Source organism: Mastigoproctus giganteus, chromosome 13 (genome assembly GCF_048544385.1).
Source record: "Mastigoproctus giganteus isolate SK-2022 chromosome 13, ASM4854438v1, whole genome shotgun sequence".
Taxonomy (NCBI): domain Eukaryota; kingdom Metazoa; phylum Arthropoda; class Arachnida; order Uropygi; family Thelyphonidae; genus Mastigoproctus; species Mastigoproctus giganteus.
In genome coordinates this window covers 35,843,132-35,866,901 of record NC_143587.1, presented here as the reverse complement: position 1 = coordinate 35,866,901, position 23,770 = coordinate 35,843,132, and the positions used below count along the sequence as shown (strand labels likewise).

General features: G+C 33.4%; 1 protein-coding gene across 1 annotated transcript in view; it reads left to right on the top strand.

Annotated features, from left to right (window-relative positions):
- The window catches only part of LOC150075966 (disco-interacting protein 2-like), a 579,017-nt gene that overhangs the window by 363,080 nt on the left and 192,167 nt on the right, over window positions 1-23,770 (top strand). The window contains exons 12-17 of the mRNA XM_090387840.1: window positions 6,159-6,269; window positions 8,629-8,752; window positions 9,226-9,329; window positions 9,871-9,973; window positions 19,062-19,126; window positions 21,284-21,377. Coding sequence (XP_090243966.1) covers window positions 6,159-6,269; window positions 8,629-8,752; window positions 9,226-9,329; window positions 9,871-9,973; window positions 19,062-19,126; window positions 21,284-21,377 — 601 coding nt within the window. The remainder of the gene's footprint in view (window positions 1-6,158; window positions 6,270-8,628; window positions 8,753-9,225; window positions 9,330-9,870; window positions 9,974-19,061; window positions 19,127-21,283; window positions 21,378-23,770) is intronic.

Sequence of the window (23,770 nt, the reverse complement as noted above, 5' to 3'; positions counted from 1 at the left end):
TGATAATTCTTCTAATATATTCTTTGAACTCTCCTGGCATCATAAAAAGGTTGTTTATATATATGTGTGTGTATATATATGTGTGTGTATATATATATATATATATATATATATATATATATATATATATATATGCCAGGAGAATCAGCGAGACATGAGAGTAGTGCAGTTTCAATCCAGGTATGAAAAAGACTAAGCCTTTTTTCTAAATTTATTTGTCTAAACCAGTGGTGTCCAACCTACAGCCCGCGGGCCGGATCTGGCTCGCGAATAATTTTATACAGCCTGCCTGGAAAGTGAACTAAAACAGCATTTTAGAGAGTCGTGCCACTGCGTGTACAGGCACGCGAGCGTCAAGCTTTACTGTATCAAACGTGTACATGTCATCCAGTGGAATCATATGTACGCTAGATACAGTTACGTTAGCATCAATCTTTTCATATTGTGAAATTCTACTGTTTTGATACAACTTGTTCATTTTATTGAATCATATAATTTTATTGAATTTGTTCCAAAAGAGGAATTTCGATTGTCGTGATTTTTAATCAAAGGTGGACTGAAGACTATTTCTTCATCGAGTACGACGAAAAAGGAAAGTGTTTGTTGTGTAAGGATACTGTATCATTTTTTGAAGAACATACTTCGCATAATTGTTTGTTGAGACAAACAATTATGCGAAGGATAGTAGGTATTGGAATTAAGAAAACAACAAAACACACTGAAAACGTATCAGTCAAGAAATTTATCTGCTGTAAGCGCCAGTTATCAAGTTGCGCATTTGATCCCTTTTGAAAGTAAACCATTCAGCAATGATGAATTTGTTAAATGTTTTTAAAAGCTATGGAAGAAATTTGTCCAGAGAAACGAGCAATAATAGAAGAACTGAAATGAAATATTGAAATGAAATGTGAAGAATAGAAATGAAATGAAATATTGTCACCCATTGTATCACTGGGTGACAATACTGATGTAAAGGACACAGCCCAACTTCTTATCTTCGTATATCGAATTAACGATAATTTTGTACCAGTTGAAGATTTCGCTGATCTACAGAGTATGCACGGAACAACTACAGGTGAAAATCGTTTTGAAAATTTTTGCCAATCTCTTGAAAAGTTAGGATTAGGATTTAATATTAAAAACCTGGTAGTAGTCACAACTGGCGGTGCAAAAAATATGATTGGTAAAAACATTGGGCTTATGGGTAGAATAACCAAGAAAATGATAGATATCGGAGCTGAACCTCAGATTGGAATTCACTGCATTGTGCATCAAGGAGTTCTGTGTCAGAATGTATTGGATCTCCAAGACATTATGAATGTTGTTATTTCAACTGTAAATCTTATAAGATCACATGGCCTTAATTATCTTATGTTTCAGAGTTTCTTTCAGAAATTGAATACGAAGATGTAATTTTATACAGTGAGATGGCTTAGTTGTGGCAAAGTGCCATATTGTTTCTTTAAACTGCGTCATGAAATTGATATTTTTATGACAGAAAAAGGAAAACCAATAAAACAACTATTAAATATGGAGTGGCTGTTTGATCTTGCAATTCTTACAGACATTTCTAGTTCTTTAAATGCTCTTAATTCAAACTACAAGGGAAAGGAAATTGGTCTCTGATTTGTATGGTGACATCAAATCATTTCAGAATACATTGTTATTAGTTAAATCCCAAATTGAGCAAAGCAATTTAGTTCACTTTGAAAGTTGTACATAGCTAACAGAAAAACACATATTTCCAAAGAATCATTGCCTCTCGTTATTACAATTAGTTTTTGATGAGTTTGAAAGTCGATTTACTGATATGAGATCCCATGGCATAAACTTGTTTGAGAATCCATTTACTTCTATGGCTGAAAACTACAATCCCAGCTTGCAATTTTTACTTATTGATCTTCAAGCTAAAACATGATTCAAAAATAAGTGGATGGACTGCGAAAATAAACTACTTGAATTCGACAAGGCTCTCCCGTCTAAAGATTTTCTGCTAATAAAAGAAATGCCATGAAAATGGCTACTTTGTTTGGATCAACGTATATTTGTGAGCAAATTGTTTCACGCATGAAATCAAATAAATATTTAAAAAGAAAGAGAATAGCAGATGAGCATCTTCATTCCATATTGAGAATTGGTATCACAAATTTTCAAACAAATTTTAAACAATTATCTAAAAACATTTAGCCTCAATCATCTAATTAAATGTTGACTTTTGTTCAGTAAATGTTGTGTATGCTATGCAATAAAATTTTTGAATATTTCCATTTTAGGGGTATCATTATATTTATTTATTCACCTTAATATTGAAAAGCAGTGATCCTTTTTGGGCTGTAAATTTTCTCAAGTGAACATTTAAAAGAAAAAGTAAAGTATTAAAAAAAAGTAAAGTTTTTTTTAAAAAAAGGCAAAAGTAAGTCATTTTTTTAAATTTTAATAAAATCTAAAAAACAAATCACTGAGAGATTGTTGCACATAAAGGTGTTGGAAATTTCCATTTTTTATACAGTATATAGCCTGAAAATAAAAAAACGGTAACATGAAAACAGAAACTTCCTTTTACATGTAGCAGGATAGGGAAAATGTAACACACTAATTTTTCTCGAATCACTCATTGCGGCCCGCAAAACAAATCTATCTTTCAATATGGCTCTTGTACTGGACATCACTGGTCTAAACCATAATGGTCTGGAAGAGGAAAACCAAAATGCATGGCCATTGTTGTTATTAATCTAGTTTAATTCTGTGGTCTTTCACAAATTCTAAATTTTTATTTTAATTAATCATAAGCACTATATAGCAGTTCTTTATTTTTTACAATAAACTTTTCTTTAAAAATTTAACCCTGTTACAGCAGACTTCTCATTATGGGTCTTATGCCAGAAATAACTATATTAAAAATATTCACAATATTTCATAGTTGAATACAGTTTTAACCAAAACTGCATTCTAATGTCATATATATATATATATATATATATATATATATATATATATATATATATATATGTATATATATTGTGTTTTTTATTATTAAAGCCTATGTGATTATTTCTTCTTAAAAATTATTTCCTAAAAACCAAATAACAAACAAAATAAACAAACCATCCTCGCTTAGTGCTCTTGGGTTTTCCTCATTTAATAGCTTCTTAAAATAGACTTTCCACCTTTCCTTAACCTTCTCTGGGTCCTGTATAACCACTCCCCTCTCATCTTTCATCTGTTTTATTGATGAGAAGTCCTTCGATACCTTATCTCTCGCTTTGGCTATTCTCATCAGTTGCCTATCTCCCTCTTTCCTTTCCATTTCTCCATAGGCCTCACTGCCCTCGCCTTTGCTATTGCCACAGCCCTTTTTGCCTCCTTATTTGCTATTGTATATGATTCTTGATCTTCCTGGCTACCTGTTACACCCCATCTTTTCTTCATCTCCTTCTTTTGTTTTATCACCGATTGCACTTCCTCATTCCACCACCACCAAGCCTCCTTTCCCTCTGGCGTCCCCTTTCCTGATGTTTTCCCCAACAACTCTTCACCAACTTTCCTTGAGAAACAACTATTTGTTTTCCACCCCTCTTGCACATCTTCCAGTAACTTTATTCCTTTTAGCACCTTTTCCCTGAACTCCACCACTTTTCATCCTTTTTTCATCATTTTTTATCCTTTTCTCCCTCTGTCCTGAATATTTCCTACTTTTGTCCACTGCAACCTCCCAATTGACCACAAGCATTCTATAATTTCATTCTTTAGAGTAATTATTACAATTATACTTACAATATTTTATTTCATCTTAAAAACTACATCACCGAAATGTTTTCCCTTTTTTCTCACACACTCATGTAGCCTCACTCTGAAGTTTGTCATCGCTCGCTGGGTCATTTCCTCTGTCCTGAATATTTCCTACTTTTGTCCACTGCAACCTCCCAATTGACCACAAGCATTCTATAATTTCATTCTTTAGAGTAATTATTACAATTATACTTACAATATTTTATTTCATCTTAAAAACTACATCACCGAAATGTTTTCCCTCTTTTCTCACACACTCATGTAGCCTCACTCTGAAGTTTGTCATCGCTCGCTGGGTCATTTCCTGTGGTATTGCTGCGATTTCTTATTGGATAGCATCCTTGAGTGCATCAAAAGAAGTCACTCTGCTTTTAAACACTTTATTTCTGAGGTAGCCCCAAAGAAAGAAATCACACACTGTAAGGTCGGGCAATCGTGCCGGCCATGGAAGGTCGCCATGACGTGAAATGAGATGCCCGGGGAAGAATTCTCTGATAACATCCATAGAAGCTCTTGCTGTATGGGCGGTGGTGCCATCTTGTTGGATCCAAATAGGCTAATCTCCAAATTCGCTGAGCTTCTGTCTTAAAAAGTCACGCAACATTTGCACATATTGATTCGAAGTCACTGTCACCACATGATTGTCCTCCTCAAAAAAGTATGGGCCTATGATTCCATAGAAATTGCACAACAAACAGTCACACGTTCACGATGAAGTGGATGTTGGTGAAGTTCCTGCAGGTTAGTGTCAGACCAATAACGAAAATTTTGCTTATTTGCATATCCTGAGAGGTGAAAATGACAATGGTGTCAGCTTCAACGTTTTTGAGAATGGCCTCATAAGCTGCACTGCGGGAAACAGTCATTTGCACTTAACTTCTGTATAACCATCAATTTGTATTGATGAAACTTCAGATTTGCATGTAAAATTGACCTTACACTTCGATCTGAAATGCCTAGCACTTGAGCATGCTTTGCGGCTGAACGACATGGAGAATGCGTTATGGCTAACCTGATGGCTTCAATGTTTTTGGGCGTTCTTACACTATGTTTTCGTCCAGGAGATTTCTTTTTCAAACTGGACCTGTATTTCTTAAATTATTTACCCACAGCAATATCATATTCCTACTGGGAACACCCACATTTCGATCTAAGTTTAAATGTCTTCGAAATAAACGCTGTGTTACAACAACAGAATCATTACTTTTGAAATATGTTTCAATAGCGAAAGCTCTGTATTTACCCGACCACACTATGTTGCAACTGAAATGGTATACGTAGCACTAACCCTCATCGCTCCCTCACCCCTCCAGACGCAATAGTACCTACATTACAACATTTACAAAAAACATCAGATCATTCTGCCAGACCCTATATATGTAATTTAAAGTCAAAGTTACAGTTGATGTAAAAATAAAAAATGAATAAGCAAAGTATGACAAATGCACCAAAACACGCAAAGCAGCAGTAAAGGACGCAAAACCTTTCTACCTTTCTTCCCGTTCATAAAGCTATTAGTACAATACAAGGGTCATACGAACGTCCCAACTATCCTCATTTTATCGCTATTTTAGTCTTTATTTAACAACGCCTTTATCTTTTCCCCATCCTCAATTTAATACCTCTTCCTATACCATGTGCTTTTTACTATTTATTTTAATTCTTCTAATCTCCACAAAATTCCAACACTAAAATTTTTTTCCACATTTACTCAAAAATTTACATATATTTCAAAACCTTTTTCCCACTCTGAAAACACTTAATTATATTTTTTAGCCTTATCCTTATTTTTACCTTAATAATTTTCATATCATTGACACTGCATTGGGACTACCTTGTCCATACTGTAAAAGAATGTGGTAATTTTTTTTTTCCTTTTTGCTTTATTTCACATTTCTTCTACTGTTATGGACAAGTATAGTAATGCAGTTCCTGATACATGGTCAGGTGTAGTCCCCTCATGAAATACCTGACCATGTATCAATATTTACTTCTGCTGACATCAGACTTTGCATTTTTGCCATCTCTGTATTCGACTTATAACTAAATTTGCCCACCCATATCTGATGCTAGCTCTACCACCTTTTATTTTATTTTACTTTATTTTGTTTAATCATTTGGTATTAATATTTTTACTTTACAGTTCCTTCACTCCATAATTTTCTTAATTCATCATAACTTTAGGATATTAACATTCTTTCACCTTTTTCAAATTTACATTACTTCTTTTTTTTCTACTATCCTTACCCTTCTAGTCCTTGGCACTTTGTGTAATTTTCACCTCCATCTATGCAAACTTTATCAGACTTATGTATTCTTACATGCTTATATATATATATATTTATGCATACATTTTTTTTTTTTTTTAGGTAGCATTAGTTTATCCAAACAATGATCCTATTGCTTTCCTATGTTCATTTTATGGGTGCCTGACAGCTGGTGTTGTTCCAGTTCCTATTGAAGTTCCTCTTACTAGACGGGTGAGTATTTTCTATAACACAAAAATTGTATATGATGAATTAATAAAAAAAAATGCAGCTTTATTTTGTATTTCTTGGGTGCATTCTAATGGAGGATCCTTGGAAATTTAATAAAGCAAACATGCATTTTGTATTGCTCCAAAAAAAAAAAAAAAAAAAAAAAACTCTGTTACTTTGCTTGTTACAATATTAGGGATATAATTTTGCTATTGTGTGTAACATATATATATATATAGTGATGATTAGCGCTTCATGGCTTGATGCATAAGCAGCACCAGTGAAAGCCCTACCATTGTTATAACAGTGCTGAAATCTTCAGAGAAATGAACCATCAGGATCAGTGAAAGAAAATAGACAAGGATCAGGAAGATCCAAAACTTCCATAAGTGTGGAATAAGTAATTGGAGTTGTTACAACATTTTTTATAATTCAGTAGTGGGTTATGGTTTTTTTTTTTTTTTTTTTTGTTTTTTTGTTCGAATGGTGATCCCAATGATAAAAGGTGTTTGAAAATTTTAGTACTGTTGTGTGTGTGTGTATGTTGAAGGTTGGGATCACAGAAGATATTCTTGTTGTTGGATTTGAATTTCTGTAGATTGTAACTTTTAGGAAATAGATAGATAGGAAAGTTGTTGAAAAATGGGGAAGTAGAAGAGTAAGTTAGTACAGTGAACTTGAATTGATTAAATTTTAATGGAAATTTTAGTGACTAGCTGTGCATGCACTTGTTCAGAATGATTCAGAAGGAGGTGAAATAACAGATGCTAATTCAGGAAAACAGTCCTTGTGGCAATAAATTTAGAAAAGGCATGGACTTTAGGAGTTTAAGAGTAGTTTTAATTGAACCACCCCAGATACAGGAATAATATTTTGTGGTAGAATAGATTTGTGATTTGACAGTTAGTAGCATGTAATGCCAAGAGAGAAAGAGAAAGTCTACTTTTTTTTTTTTTTTCATTTTTTTCTTTTTTTTTCTTTTTTTTTTTTTGAAGCAGTGTAAGAATATTTTTGATATGCTAAGAAAAGGATTAGAAATCAGGGGGAACCTTCAAGAAAGATAAACATTTTGGCCTTGTCTAGAAATCTGAGGTGTTGGAGATGGGCTTGCAAAATAAGACAGGATTGGGTTATAGAAGGCTTAAAGTTAACTAGTTTTCTTCTTCTCCCTACCAAAGAATTATCTGGATATCAGTATTTAAGGAACTGGTGATGGATATCTGTAGTTATAGCTTATTGGAAAATCTTTGCTTTGATGACAGATGAGAAGATTTCATGCCTACAAGAATAATTTCACTGACATGATCTGAGCAGATATTAGGATCAGAATATTTAAAATAGTAGTCTAACCAAGGAAGCGAGGAATAAAAATCACACAGATCATCTCATTTCTCATTCATATAATAGCAAATGGCAGAAGGCTTTGCTTTGAATAGCCATGGAACAGAGGCTCCATTAGAGAAGAAATTGTCACATTAACTCTGTACTTTGACAAGTTGTCAGTTAGAAAAAGATTATAAGAATGTTAGAAGTGTTGCTAGAATTGCCTTTTTTTTTTTTTTTTTTTTTTTTTTTCAATAGGTAAATTTTCCAAATTAAAAATTATTAAAAATGTGGGCATACTTGACACATGTTCCACAGAATTAGTTTCACATGCAACAGATGAAACCAGACTAGTTTATTCATCCCTGCACTAACTACCATGATTTTAACATGCAGATCTTCCTTTTTTAAACAAAATACATTTTATGCATAGGTAGGCTTTGAAAATAATTCATTGTACTGAGTATTGAATTTTTTATCAGAACTATTTTGTTTAAATGAAACTTGCAAAGCACTATTAATAAGGAAAATCCTTTAGGACTTGGAAGTGTTTTTGTTATAAATTTTCATTAAAATGGTATTTTTTTTTTAATGAGATTTTATTTTATTAACATAAGGGTTAGATTATGTCATTAATCTTTAAGACTTTATTTGTCAATAAATATTTTAACTGCTGGACTGGCAGTCAGTCCAGCGAATTGACAGATTTTAATTTGAGATAAAGTTTACAGAAAGAAACTCAGCTGTACTGATTATATGTGCAGGTAAGGAAGGGGGGAATTGCCAATTTCTAAAATTTCTATTTTTGTAAATCAAATGCAAATAAAATTGAAGGCAATTTTGGAAATTCTTTCAAATATATAAAAATTAATGATAACTTATGATGTTTGTTTTGTTTGTTATTTGGTTTTTAGGAGCATTAGAATAACTTACGATGAGAAGTATTTAAAAATAATGTCACTCTCATGATACCATTACCCTCTAATAATTGTTTTCGCTCAAAGGCATAAATTATAAATCATTACTTGTTTATCCTTAGGATGCTGGTTCTCAACAAATAGGATTTCTTCTTGGCAGCTGTGGAGTTTGTTATGCACTAACTTCCGAAGCTTGTTATAAAGGCTTACCGAAGACTGCAGCTGGAGAAATTCACACTTTTAGGGGTATGTCCATATAGTACAATACATTGATTAAGAGATTGGAACGTTGAATTTAACAGTCTTGAAAAAATATATTGTAAATACTCTGTTGTTAATTTAACAGGTTAGTTTTTCTTACATTTACTTTGTTCTTGTTTTCTAAATTACAAACTTTAAAATAATCTATTATTATGTCTTTTAATCCGATAAAATATTTATTTCCTGTGAACTGTTTTTGCTTTTAAAATATTCTAACACAATCTTTATATAAAACATGGCCTTTTTTTTATAAGAAATTGCTATTTCTTACAACATGACCATGCATATTGACTAAAAGAAGGTAATGTAACCAAATTTTTTCTTTCCAATTCTCATTAAAAGATATAAAGTTGCATATTTTAGTGAACTTTGGCGTGATAATAAAGTACCTTAATAGCAAGAATGTTAAGATACTTAATCAATAATAATAAAGTATGAATATATTTTATTTTTCTAAGGGTGGCCGAAATTGAATTGGTTTGTCACCGAACACCTCAGCAAACCTCCTCGAGATTGGACTCCATCTATCAGAATGAGTGAAGAATCAACAGCTTATATAGAGGTAAGTTTTAAAAGTAAACTTTTTTCTTCTACAAATATTGCTAGGTTTAAGTTGGAGAGTCAAGTTTGGCAATCTTGTCTGGTATGTTTCTTCATCTCAGGGGGTCATGTCAAGTTAATCTTGTCATTCTCTGGGTGTGAAGTTTTTTTCTATTTAAACATTAATTATAAAGTTACAAGTAAGTATTTTATAATAGAATAGAAAAAAAAAAGATGAAAGAAGTAAGTTTGTTTTATTCATGAATTCACTATTAAATGATAGAAATAAATTACTAAAAACAAAAATTAAACTGTAATTTATTCTTTCAAATGTTATGTCAGTGTTTAGTATACTTTTTAAATATACTAAACACTGTATATTTTTAAATATACAGTGTAATATATTTTTTCAGTATTCACTGTATATTTTTAAATATACTGTATCCTTTTTTTAGTATACCCAAATTCTTGTGAAATTAAAATACAATTAGGTAGCACATTTGCTATTACAATAACTGTTTTACAATAAGGCTTTTACCTCTAATTGTAATATTTTTTTTTAGTATTCAGTTGATAAAGATGGAGCTATGAAAGGTGTGACAGTTACTAGGTCTGCAATGGCGGATCATTGTAGAGCTCTCACAGCAGCATGTAATTACACAGAAGGTAATTATTTTTTGAATATGAATAATTGATTGATCCATTATTTTTTTTCAGGCACGTAATGAGTAGAAGTATAGATGTCATCATTGTAGGGATTTATTTGGAATATTATTTTTGTTGATATGAAATGGGCTTTGCGAGATTCCTACCTTTTTTTAATGTATGTTCCCAATTATTATTATATATAATTATGTATAATTTATAAATAAACTAAATTGGAACACTAATTATGTGTATTATAATATAAAATAGTAATTTATGATACATAGAAAGAAATAATTATTTGTACAATCTTTAATGGATTTGTTCATTATACAATTGCCAGTTTATATATACAGGTTGAGCATATAAAGTCTTTTCCTGATTAAGAAAAATTATAACTTAAAACCTATGCTAGATAGAAACTTGCACCTTGTGTCATAACGAAGGCCAACGCTTAGAGCTTTTTGCAATGTAAAGTTGCACAATCTGTGGATGATCTAGGTAGCACTGCATTCGCTACAATGGATACATAGCAATCAATACATCGCTGCAATCACCAGTATCAAAATGGCATTGATGAAGGAGAAAGCTCGGTGTGTTTTGTGGTTTCATGAAACAAAATCTCCAGTTACAGTTCAGCGAAATTTTAGAAGAGAGTGTGGGTGAGATCCGCCAGATGTTAAAAACATCAGAGGTTGGTATGCAAAGTTTAAAGAGACTTGCAGTGTTGGGGACCTTAAAAGAACTGGTAGACCTAGTGTGAGTGAAGAGACTGTTGATGCTGTGCATGATGCTTTTGAATGCAGTCCTCGGAAGTCAACTCATCGTGCATACCACAGAGGACAGTGGTTAAAATTTTGCACAAACGGCTTTGTTTGTATGCATATAAAGTGCAAATTGTTCAAGCCTTGGAGCAAGACGATCGTCCCCAACATGCTGCTTTTGCTACAGAGATTCTGCAGTGAGGTGATGAAAACAATGATTACCAGATCGTATGTATTAACTAGATCGTATGTTTAGCTTAGCTTAATTTTCAGCACTCACCTCATAATAATCTGCTTAGCTGGTGGAGAGTTTTACCACATACATAGTGGTTATAGGATTCTAATAACTTACAGGGATTATGGGTTTAAAAACTAAGTTATGGGCTATAAAAATTTTCCTAAGAAAAGAAAGTGCACCTTCCATTCTATGGTTGCCTAATTAAATTAAATTGAATGAAGAAAATTAATTAGGCAACCATAGAATGGAAAGTGAACTTTCCTTTCTTAGGAAAATTTTTATAGCCCATAACTTAGTTTCTAAATCCATAATCCCTGTAAGTTATTAGAATCCTATAACCACTATGTATGTGGTAAAACTCTCCACTAGCTAAGCGGATTACTATGAGGTGAGTGCTGAAAATTAAGCTAAGCTATACATACAATCTAGTTATTACATTACAGCACATAAGAATTCCTTAAAAATCAAGAGTCAAATCAAGAGAAACAATGATTACCTTAAACGTGTTTGTTTTTGTGATGAGGCTACTTTCCACATCTTTGGGGAGGTAAATTGACACAATGTCCATATTTGGTGGTCAGAGAACCCACGTGTTGTTTTTGAGAAAGAGAGGGACAGCCCTAAAGTGAACGTTTGGTGCGGCCTAATGCACAACAAGGTTATTGGACCATTTTCTTTTTTGCTGAGCCCACCATTTCAGCAATTTTACTTGGACATGCTGGAGCAATACGTTGCACCTCAGTTAGAAGAGTTTCAGCCATGGGTAATTTTTCAACAAGATGGTGCACCGCCACACTAGAGTTTAGTTGTTCCTGAGTTCCTCGATGCTACATTGCCTAACCGTTGGATTGGGAGGAATGGTCCAACACCATGGCCAGTCCGTTCACTGGACGTAACTCCCCTCGACTTTTTTTTATGGGGGTATATTATGGTAAAAGTGTATTTGACTCCAGTTCATGATACTGAAATTTTAAAGGTGAGGATAATGGATGCTTTCACGACAGTTACTGAAGAGATGTTGGAGAAAACATGGAGAGGAATTGAGTACGACTAGATGTTCTCCAGGCAACAAATGGAGCACAAGTATAAGTGTACTGAAGAGGTAAAAAAAAAAAAACTTTTGAGTTGAGGTAAAATTTGCAAAAAGCTGTATGTTTGTACCCAGCATAGTTCATGTGTAATAAATGTTTGAAATCAGAGAAAGACTTTATGCTCACCATATATATATATATATATATATATATATGAAAATCCAAAAATATAAAAGATATTAGACCATACAATACTTAATAATATAGATGGGTTGAAGGTTGAGAATGTAGAAGATAGTTGTTGACATTAGACTTGAAATTTGTAGATTGTAATTTTTGGGAAATATATGTGAAAGATGATTATTCCAGAGAGCAGAAGTAGAAGGGATAAATGAAGAAAAGGAAAATAGTTTTTTTGAGTTTGGAGTTGCGCAGAGAATGGATATTGACTGATTGAGGTACATGGAAAAGAGCAGTGGAATTTCAGTTCTGCCTTTTATTTCAATCAATTAATGTCAACTCTGCCTATCCTCTTTTGAATAGAGTCTAGAATAGAATAGTCTTTGAATAGACCCCCCCTGGCTAAAAAAAATAATTCTGCACATCTATCCTGCAATTTACTCAATTCAGGGCCTTATATACCCCAGTCTTATCTCCTCACAGGTGCCTAGTTTACAATTTGCAAAACTGAGGTCGTTCTTGGTAAGAGTATCCTTTCCATGCTGGCAAAATTCCTATATATGATTGACAGAACCTATGAGCTGTCCTAGCAGTCTGTATGCACTGCTCAGAGAACTTCATGTCAGACTGTACAATTACCCACCACATCTTTTTTGTTCTTTACTACCTTCAATGTAGTACCACACAATTGGTATGTTAATTTAGAATTACTGCTATCCACATGCAGTACCCTGCATTTGCCAGTGTTAAACTTCAGTTGCCACCTCTCAGTCCACTGCCAAATTTTCTAGAACTTGTTGCAGTAGCACACCCTTGTTACTGTCATTAACCACTTTGCCAATCTTTGTATCATCTGCAGACTTATACGTTAAGCCTGATATGCCTTCATCAGTCAATATCATTAATAAGTATTGAAAACAACAATGGGTTCAGCACTGAACCCCGGAGATTCCACTAATAACATTAATACAAGAAGAGCCATGCCCATTAATAACCACTCTGAGTTCTGCCATTTTAACCATCCCTTTATCCATAGCGGTAACTTGTCCCTGCTCTAATTTGTATAGCAGTCATTCAAGTGGAACAATATCAAAAGCTTTTCTGAAATCTAAAGTATATGATGTCAAAATTATTTTTTGCCACTAGTCTGATCAGTTCATCTGATATTCATTTAGGTCTCAGCATTGAAGAGTATCTCTCACTTGTTATAAAAAGCCTAGTTGCTTCTATAATTACTTCCCTGAATAAGTTCCATTTAGAATTGCAGTTGATAACATCATCAGTGGTCCTTCTAAATAGAATTTATAAACTGTCTGGGACCATTTTGGTCATCTTTGTGTAATCAAAATCCTTTCCTTTACCCTCAGCAGTAGTTATATCTTTAAATAGATCCCACATCAGTATATTATGATCACTGCTGTCTAGTGGTTCTTTTGCCTGAATATTCTTAATGCATGAAGAGTCACTGCTGATAATGAAATACAGAATATTTCTGTCTCTCTTTGCCCATCTAACTTACTAGTGTAGAAAACTCCTGACATTACACCAATCTGAAGAATATCCATTAATCACAACCTTCTGCCTTTTTTTTCCCCTGCAGCCACCTAACAATCGATCTTAGAACCTTACCAGTAATCCAACCTGTTCAGTCTTATACAGTAACCTCTCATGAAGGACTGAGTCAAATGCTTTGCTAAAATCCAAATAAACTATGTCAATTGTTCCCTAAATCTAGCTCATGAGTACCCATCAAAAGAGGCTACTAAGTTAGTTAAACTTGATTTTCCCTTAAAGCCATATTGTGTGTCCTTCAGAATGCCATATCTCTCCTTGGATTGCACTCTTAATTGTTGCCTCTAAGAGTTTTCTTACCACTGAAATCAGACTAACCAGTCTGTAGTTACCACCTTCACTCTTAGAATTGCTTCTGTGTATTGCTGCTACATTTGCACTTCTTAAATCCATAAGAATCTCCCCTGAATCCAAAGGTGCCCTCACAATTAACCTCAATGGTTCTATACACTCCCTCATGCTCTCCCTCAAAACTACAGGTTATATACCATAAACTCCGGTAATCTTACCTGCCTTTATGCTCAAAAGTTTTTTTAATAAACAACCATCTGTAATTACGACTTCGCTAATTTCATATGGCTCAGCCTCTTCTCAGCATGAAAGGTCTTTTATCAGTAAAGACCGATGCAAAGTACCTATTAAGTCCATCTCCGCAACATCAGTTGGGTTATCTAAGACTTTCCCACACCCATTGCACAAGAGTTCGATCTGATTACCTTTCTTCTTTGTTGTATTCACATACATGAAAAGTTCCTTGTACCCCTTATTTCCTCTCTTAGCCAATGCTTTTTCATATGTGCAGCCTTGGTCTCCCTGACCTTATTTTTGGTATTATTACAGATCAACTTGTACCTGTTGTAGACTTCAGTATTTTCCCCCTCTTCTGAAATTAAAACCCATGCCTTTACCTTTAACTACTGCAACATCTTTCTTAATCTTCCAACTGATGATTGAATGATCATTTCCTGACAGTGGTTCCTGTACTTTAAGCCTTGGGATGTTATCTGATTCATTAGTAATGATGAGGTCAAGAATATTCTCACCCCTAGTACTTTCTCTAACATGCTGGTACAAATAATAATCATCTAGTTTATTTTAAAAAGTTTTTCCCCATTGTGAGTTTCCATTCTCATCATGAGGCGCCTCCGTAGCCAGGTGGGAAGGAGCAGCAGTGAGTAGCACATGCTTCTTGATTAGACCGGGGTTCGAGCCTGTCACCACCAAATACGGAGCATGCGGAAAGGTCAGGGGATGACCACCGCATATCCCGGAGCAATATGGCCTTAGTTGCCAATGCTCCTAAAAACCAAATAACAACAACAAACATTCTCATCATATTCTTCACAATCTTCTGCTCTGTAGATTACTCCCTCTCTCATTGTTCCTTTGCTTCCAACTAATTGACACCACACAGATTCTATGTTGGCAGATGTAACTTCAGAATCAGCAAAGGCTCTTTTCACGCTCAGGCTGCTTTTGATAAGAAGCATGACTCTACCGCCCCTTCTATCTTCCCTGTCTTTCCTAAATACATTATATGTACCATGGATTGTGTTATCACCAATTTCCAGGTGGCACCACATTTCTGTTAACCCTATTACATCAGCATTAATTGTTCTTACCAGAAGTTCAAATTCAGCCATTTTATTGACAACACTCCTGAAATTACTGTAGACACAGTTGAGACTAAGTAATCTTCTTTAGTTTACTGCCCTGACATACCCCCTTGAAGTTAATTTAGGTTTATACATCAAGCTTTATCTTCACCCTCATTTGAAACAGTGTTACTCTCAGAATATCTTATCAACATTAGCTGCTGTAGCAACAAACAAAAATTCAGGAGATGACTGCAAGCATTACTTTGATCCATATCATCAGATAAATACAGATCTAAAAAAATCTTCTCCCCCCCCCCCCCCCAAACTAGCAGTTTCACTGAACCCTTAAGTTGATACTAGCAGAAATTTTTGCACCACCTTTGTTCAAATGAATACCATTTCTACAAAATAGATCCCTTCTACCTACAAATGCAGGCCAAGCTGATAAAAAAGCCTTTCAGATTCCCTCAAGTCTCAAGATAATCTACAAGGCTTTCTGCATATTATCTCTTGATTGTGTCCTGGCAGAACTGCAGACACATACACAATCAGGCCTAACTCGTGGCTTTTTATCAGCATAGTCCTATATTTATCCAGCAGATGGCAGGTTGTGTATATTTAATAACGTTAGTCCCCCACATGATTAACAGAATACACAGTCTGGTTCTGGACCACCTATTTTTATTACAAAAAATGTTACCTATTTTCCTGACAATAGAGTCTCCCAATCAAACTAGATCACCTTTGACCAGAGAAGTGGGCACTTGACTACAGGCAGTTCTCGTTTTACGAGTTTTTTTCCCCCAAGTATCAACAAAATTGAAAATATGAACAATAATTGCAAAAAATGAATGTTAAACATTCATAAATACTGTACTCCAAACTACGTGCGTAGCTGTCCAATACAAGTGTATCCCACTTTACGATATTAATCAGTTCCAGAGATACCGTCATATCATTAAAATATCGTAATGTGAACCCAGTAACACATTGTTTTTTGGTAATTCGTTTCAAGATCTTGAAAATTGAAATTTTCACAGTATAACTAAGCTATTTATCTCCAAAATGTCATTTTAAGGTCACGAACGTGTCCTTAGGGCCATATAAAAGGTCATGAGCATGGTTTGTAAATTGTATTAGTTACCAATTGAAATCATTAAAACGCACTATACTTTCATCGTTATCATATGTTCCGTTATAAGAATCAATTTTAAATGCCTTTGTGATATTTTTCTAAAGCACATTTCTGGAGGTCACGACCATAAAACAAAAGGAATTTGCACTTTTTCGGTTTATTGGGCTTTTCTGTTACTGTAAGCAATTATAAATGGGTAGTAAACTCGATCTTCTTGCATTTGCGAAAATACCAATAGCTGGAATTTTGTGGTTTTTTATGTTATTGTGCTGAAATCTTCAATCGTTTAAAAAACACGAATAAATTTTCAGAATCTTCTCTTCATTCCCTTTTTTTAAGCTTCGTGAACTTGTTACTCCGTGCAAATGGTGTTAGTTGCAATTTGTGCGTTCTGTTAAAAAATGCTTATGCATGCAATCATGAAATTTATAATTAAAAGAGAAGATTATCTTGGAAAAAAATGCCTCTTGAAACATTTCTGAAGAAGATGACTCCTTGTGCAACAAACCAACGAGTGCCGAGCCAATAACGAGTGACCAACGAGTGTGCATTTAGTCGATTATGATGAAGAATAAATATTCTTTAACATTTGTAAGTCGTAAATAATTTCTCTATTATTACCTGCCCGGCAACCCAAAGGTCGCGGGTTCGATTCCCGCCTCGGGCTTGGATCAAAGTACTGCAAAAACCTTGGGAGGTGCAATATGGCCACAGAAGCCGATGCGCCAACAACTACCAAATCAAAAAAAAAAAAAAAAAAAAAAATTTCTCTATTATTATAATTTGCTTGATTTTGCAGGCTACGTTTTCATTTATTTCTATAAATCAATCATTGTTTAAACATAAACTAATTAGTAACTAATTTCATTGTTGAGAACATAACCCCTATTTTTAACCTTATGTCTATGGGAAATTAATTCCCGCTTTACGAGTTTTTTTGCTTTAGGTACAAATTAACTCGTAAAGTCGAGAACTACCTGTATTCTTTTCTGGGACCCGAATAGAGGGTGCATCACTTGGCAGGAGATACTTGACTCCTTGATGAGCTCCCAGTTACATTTGTTTCTAGGGCAAGCACTCGTTTCTTCGGCAACTCAAACTCTTCTCATAATGCATTAAGTTCTAATTAAAATCTGTACACTCCTTATATGTGGTGCAAAGAAAGAATCTTCAGTTGAGCTGTGTTTGTCTACTAGATCAACCTTATAATACATGCCAAAGTCGTGACTCACATTGGAAATGCCCGCAGGCATTTCAATTTGAGTCCCAAGGCCCTGGACTTTGTATTGTAAGTGGATCTTGTAGCAGCCATAATTTAAGTAAAATTTGAACTTTAGAAAGATTAGAAAATTTTAATTTACAATATATTACAGAATTTATGATAAAAAATATTGCAGAAATTAAACTGTTGAGAAAACTAAAATCGCTAAAGGAGTCAAACTTAAGTACCAAAGGAAAGTTACGAAATTCCTGCCCAAATATTGAAACAAAGGCTATCTGAATATTAAGCTGTAGCTTTTCAAATACTTTATAAATTTAAATTTAGAATATATTATGGAATTTAAATTTACAGAGTATTACAGAAATTATACTGCTGACAAAACTTTAACCACTAGCGAAATTAAATTTAAGCTATCTGATGAAAGGTACGAAGTTTCTGCCAAAATATTGATAGCAAAGGCTATCTGAATATTAAGCTGTAGCTTTCCATATACTTATTTAAATACAAAAATAAATTTACCTATGTGACTATAGGAAGTCAAGCTATATATTAACTGCAGTCTACTATTAAATATATATATAAAAAAAACCCAAAATTATTTCAAAAACTAACCTGCAGTGAAAGCTTAGGAAATATGTAGCCACATTCTGTATCCTCTATCTGAGAATCAAAGGTATCCTCTATCTGAGAATCAAAGGTGTGGAAGTGGATATTTTGAATAAATTCAAGGAAAAAATTTGACAAACTATTGGAGGGGACAGATAGGTGAAATGGGATGTGTTTTTTTTTTTTTTTTTTTTTTGATTGATACTGTATAAGCTTGCTTTCTCTCATTATTTGCCACTGCTAATATTAAAGTAACCACCACAATACTAATATTTGAAACATATGTTAATAATATTTCAAGGTTCTGCTGCTTCTCATTGGTGGGATGCTAATTCACAGGAAGCAGAACCACATGTGGCTCATTTCTGTATTTTTTTCTACTTAAATTCACTCAGAAGTCTTGTTATGTTGTCATTATGTTCTTTGTACAATTTATTATTAGTTTAAGCACATGCACGTCTAATTTCTCCACCCTTCCATAAACATGTTCATTGTGTGCATTGGTTTTGATATATTTCAATAACCTTCATAGCTTTGATCTAATTTTTGTCACTTAGAAAATTACCTTTGAATTATAACTAGAAGGTCATCTTAAATTAAATATTTTCAGCACCATAAACTTTCTAATTGCCATGTAAACTTATGTAATGTCTGTATTATTATTTTGCTGATTTATGTTTTTAATTATTATCATATAAAATCCAGCTGTGAAAGTTCATTGTAGAAATTTATTTGTTATATTTTGTTTATTCCCTTACTCCAGGTGAAGTCATGGTATGTGTCCTAGATTTTAAGAGAGAAGTTGGTTTGTGGCACAGCATTCTTACAGTAAGTGGTAATTCTAATTGAAAGGATTTTAAATTCAAGATATAAATAGAAATTTTGTGTGCTATATTCTTTGTGAGATTGCTGAAGTAATCAGGGGATCCAAAAAAATTTTGAGTTAAAGCACATCAACTAATGCAGTCTATGTAACTTGGTTATACTTGTAGTGTAAAAGCAACATTTTGTGTGTTACTAAGGATGCATACTACATTTTCTACAAAATGCATGTCTTATATTGATATGAAATAAGACTTACCTGGTAACCAAAGAATGGTGTGTTTTCACTGGAAGTGCAACTAAGTTATATGAATTTTTTTTACCCGAAGCTGTTTTATCCCTTAGATTTTTCATATTTAATTATATAGAACACTGACACCTTTTCCTCTCATATTGTTACAGTTCTGTTCTTTATTTAATTTTTTGACCTAGATATGTATAATCTGCAATGAATATTTGTAGATAGCTAGTATGTTGTATCTTTTGCATTATTACTCAAATACCCATATAATAATTTCATATCTTTGTTTCTTCTTCGTATGAGAGCATCTTTATTTGTAGATTCATAAGAATTAAGTATGCACAATGAGGTGTGATCAAAAATTTCAGGAATTGAACTATTTGGGAAATTGATGACAATTGATGATGATTCAGGTGGAATCATCATCAATTCCAGTGCTTTTGCAATTTCTGGAAGCATATACTTCCAGAAATTGTTAGGGTTAGGCTTCTTTTGGAATTGTCAATAATTCTTGTGTCACATTCTGAATAATTTTCTCAGTCATTGAAAACCCATAATCTTTCAAAGGAGCTTTAAGCTTTGGAACAGGGAGGGAAAAATCACAGGAGCTAAATCCAGAGAGTATAGTGTGTGGGAGAGCACAATGGAATGCTTCACAAGAAATTCTTGAATGGAAAGTGCTGGGTTTGCAGAGTCATAACGTAAGCACTGATTCATTGAAACCCATTTCTGGCTGTTTTCTCCAGACAACATTGCACAGGTTTTGTAGAATTGTTTTTTTAGTATTGCTCACTGTTTTTTGACCACACAAGACGAATTCACATTGAACAGTGCTCCGAGAATCAAAAAATACAATGAGCATGATCTTCTCACCAAAATTGTCTTTTTTTTTTTGTTTTTTTTTTTTTTTGGCCTTGTAGAAAATGAGTTTTCCTCTGAGAGGAATGGGCCTTTGTTTTCAGGCCATAGCCATACACCCATGATCCATCAACATTAGTGATGAAAGAAACACATTGTGGGTAAGGAGCAGAACGTTGATGAAGACCCCTGGCATGCAGGAACATGCCACTCTCTGTGATCATCAGTAAGAATGCAAGGCACAAACTCAGCTGAAATGTGTTGCATTCTCAAATCTTGTGTTAAAATTGATCTATGTGTCCCATAAGAAATGCCAGTTTCAGTAGAAACTTTTTTGTGAATAGTTAAATGTCAGTCACTCCTGATCAGATCGTGAACATGAGTGATTGAATCAGTGGGTTTTGAAGTTGAAGAGTGGCCAGAGCAATCATCATCTTTGGAAAAGTGGTTCACTTTAAACTTTTCAAAACATCGAAAAGTTTTTGAATGATACATATAGCATCTTATGTGAAAGCTGATTTTAATATTTTGTGGTTTCTGTTGCACTTTTTACTAATTCAAAACAAAATTTTGATGCACATTTGCTGCTCAGTAAAATCACTCATTTTAAAATGCAACAAAGCACATAAAAACACCTATTCAGTGTGCTAAGTCAGACTAACCACAGATAAACAGCTGCTTAATGGTATGTCTAAAACATGTTTCCCCAAGTTACAACTTGCTATGAGCATGATTTTGAAGACTGATATATATAGAGTTAGTCTTCAAAATTTTTGATCACACCTTATATAGTGTCTCTTCAGTGTTTTATTATGGCCTTAGCTGCAAGTACATCATTAAAATATATATGTGTGCAATGGACTCACTGACCAACCAACTACCCAACCAATGAACCAGTTCATGTATCATACAACAGATATCTTAGCTTATTCTAGTTAACTTTATTAAATTGATATGATTATAAATTTGTTATTGAATTTAGAATCATTTGAAAATTATAGTGAGTGGCCAGAGCAATATATTTCATAATAATATATTTCATTTCTTTGGATTTCATTTTATAGAGTATCCTGAATGGTATGCATGTTATATTTATTCCATATTCTCTAATGAAGATCAATCCTGCTTCCTGGATGCTGATGATAACAAAATTTAAAGGTATCTATTTACCATATATGTAGCTATGGATTGCTGTTTATTACTAAATCTTGTTGTTAATGTTGTTTGACACTAAGGGTTTAGTGTCAAACAACATTAACTATAAATTGCACTTTATTTTTGTGATAACTTTAGTTTTACTTTATACAAATAACAATGCATATCATGTCATGAACTGTATCTGTCAAGTACATGTTAGCTTAGATTGTAAGTACATTTTTGGTAAACCAAGGCAATGTCAAATGACTTTTTCTTGGTTCAAAAACAACTGCAAAATGATTTTGAAATTAATGTTGTTTGACACTAAACTCTTGAAATGATATAGTGAAAAATTAAAATATTATTGCTTGCTTTTATTAAGTTAATTGAATATATTTCTGATTTTGTTAGTCACTTATATGAGTTCATATGGATCCATACAGTTGATTTCATACAAATTAACTCATTCCGTTGACGGCATTATTTTTAGTTCCTTTTTAATCAGTATAATCCAAACCATATTTATTATAGATTTAACTTCATATTTACAGGCTATTTAAAAATAGAGAAAAAAATATTAGAAAATAAACATTCTATTCCTCATAAATCCTAATGGAATTCAAAGTTGGAAATAGAATTAAGATGAATAAAGACAGATAATAAAAATGGACAATTGAACAGTCTCTTGTTGACACTAATTAGAGTCAATTGGTTACACTCTCCTGAATACATATGTAAGTATCAGATTTATTCATTTCATGACCCTCATATTCTAACAACTACGTTTTCAACCAGAGTATTGATAATACTAGTAAATAAAGGGAAACACCTTGGCATCATATAATTTAAATGATTCATATTATTAGTTTAAAGGTTTTATTTGTCAGCCATGCCATGGGTGTTCTGTTGAAGTCAGCTCACCATATCAAATTTAAATATTGAAATATCTAATAGAATTGTCAGTGTGAGTTTTAATATATAGCCATTATGGTCTTCAGTTTTTATGTATATTTTTATTATTTTTTAATTGGAGAAGTATAGTGATAAAAAATCCATAAAGAATCTGTTTTTGTGTGTGAAATTCCAGATGCATGATCATGTATCATTCAGTTTTAATTGTGATTTCCCTTGCTGTGTGTTGGAAGAGGATAGTCAGGAAATTTTTTTTTTTTTTTTTTTTTTATGACAAGACTGCTGTTAATAAAGATATTATTTGTACTTGTTATCCAACATGCTATCAAAATAAAATTATAAAGTGCACCATTTTTTGTGTTCTTTTCCCCCACAAATATTGAATGCTTCATGTGGTCTAATAGACACATCTATTCTTGTGACTTTTCTGACCCACTAAAATTAACTCTCAAGAGCAGGGGGTGGCGAACCCATGGCACGCATGGGTTCACCACCAAGGAATTTGTACGCATGCGTACAAATTCCTTGGTCACGCAGAATTCAGATCGTCCCAAAAATACAGTATTTAAAACTTTGAAACAACATCACTCCATGAATTCACCTTGAGTCATGACCTGTGCATGCCCGTTCTCTCTGCTAGTCATGTAGTGACGTCACAATGTTCAGTAAATAGCTGTATTCATGCAGTGCCAGAGTAGTAAAGACATACTGATGAAATTGTGACAAAATTGTGTGATTAAATGCCTTGAATATCACCTTCGGTGGGGCACGCAAGGGTAGTTTTTTAAGATTTAGCTGGTTTTGGCACGCACCCTTAAAAAGGTTCACCGCCCCCTGCACTAGAGAGTTAATTTTAATAAATCATATTACCTAATATGCTTTCATATTTTATTATTCCATATGACTCTTCACCCATTTATTATGTATTATCAATTACTTTTAAATAAATGATAGATTAACCTTTTGTTAAGTCATTTGTTTAAGAATAAAGCAGTACTAAGGAAAATCATTATAATGCCAGTTCACTTTAGTGTGAGTACTAAGACCATTGAATTTACTAGGTAGTTCAAATCCTGATGGTCACAAAAAAATACAAGAGCGGATGAGAAAGTCCCCTAATTTTCATAAGCTATCATTATTTTTGCACTCTTAGAGATTAGCATTAGTAGAGGCATTTGATGCAAGAAAGCAAGCTTATGCAGTATAAGCCAAAAAAAAATAAAGTAAAATAAATAAATAAAAAATAACCACTTCCACTTCACCCCTCTGTTCGTTCGAAATACCTGTCCAGCTGAGCCTTAAACTTATTTATCCTACATCTGTCTTTCCTCAATTTGAATTAGCATTAGCATTAGTAGAGGCATTTGATGCAAGAAAGCAAGCTTATGCAGCATCAGCCAAAAAAAAAAAAAAAAAAAAACCACTTCCACTTCACCCCTCTGTTCGTTCAAAATACCTGTCCAGCTGAGCCTTAAACTTATTTTGGCTATCAACCTCCACCA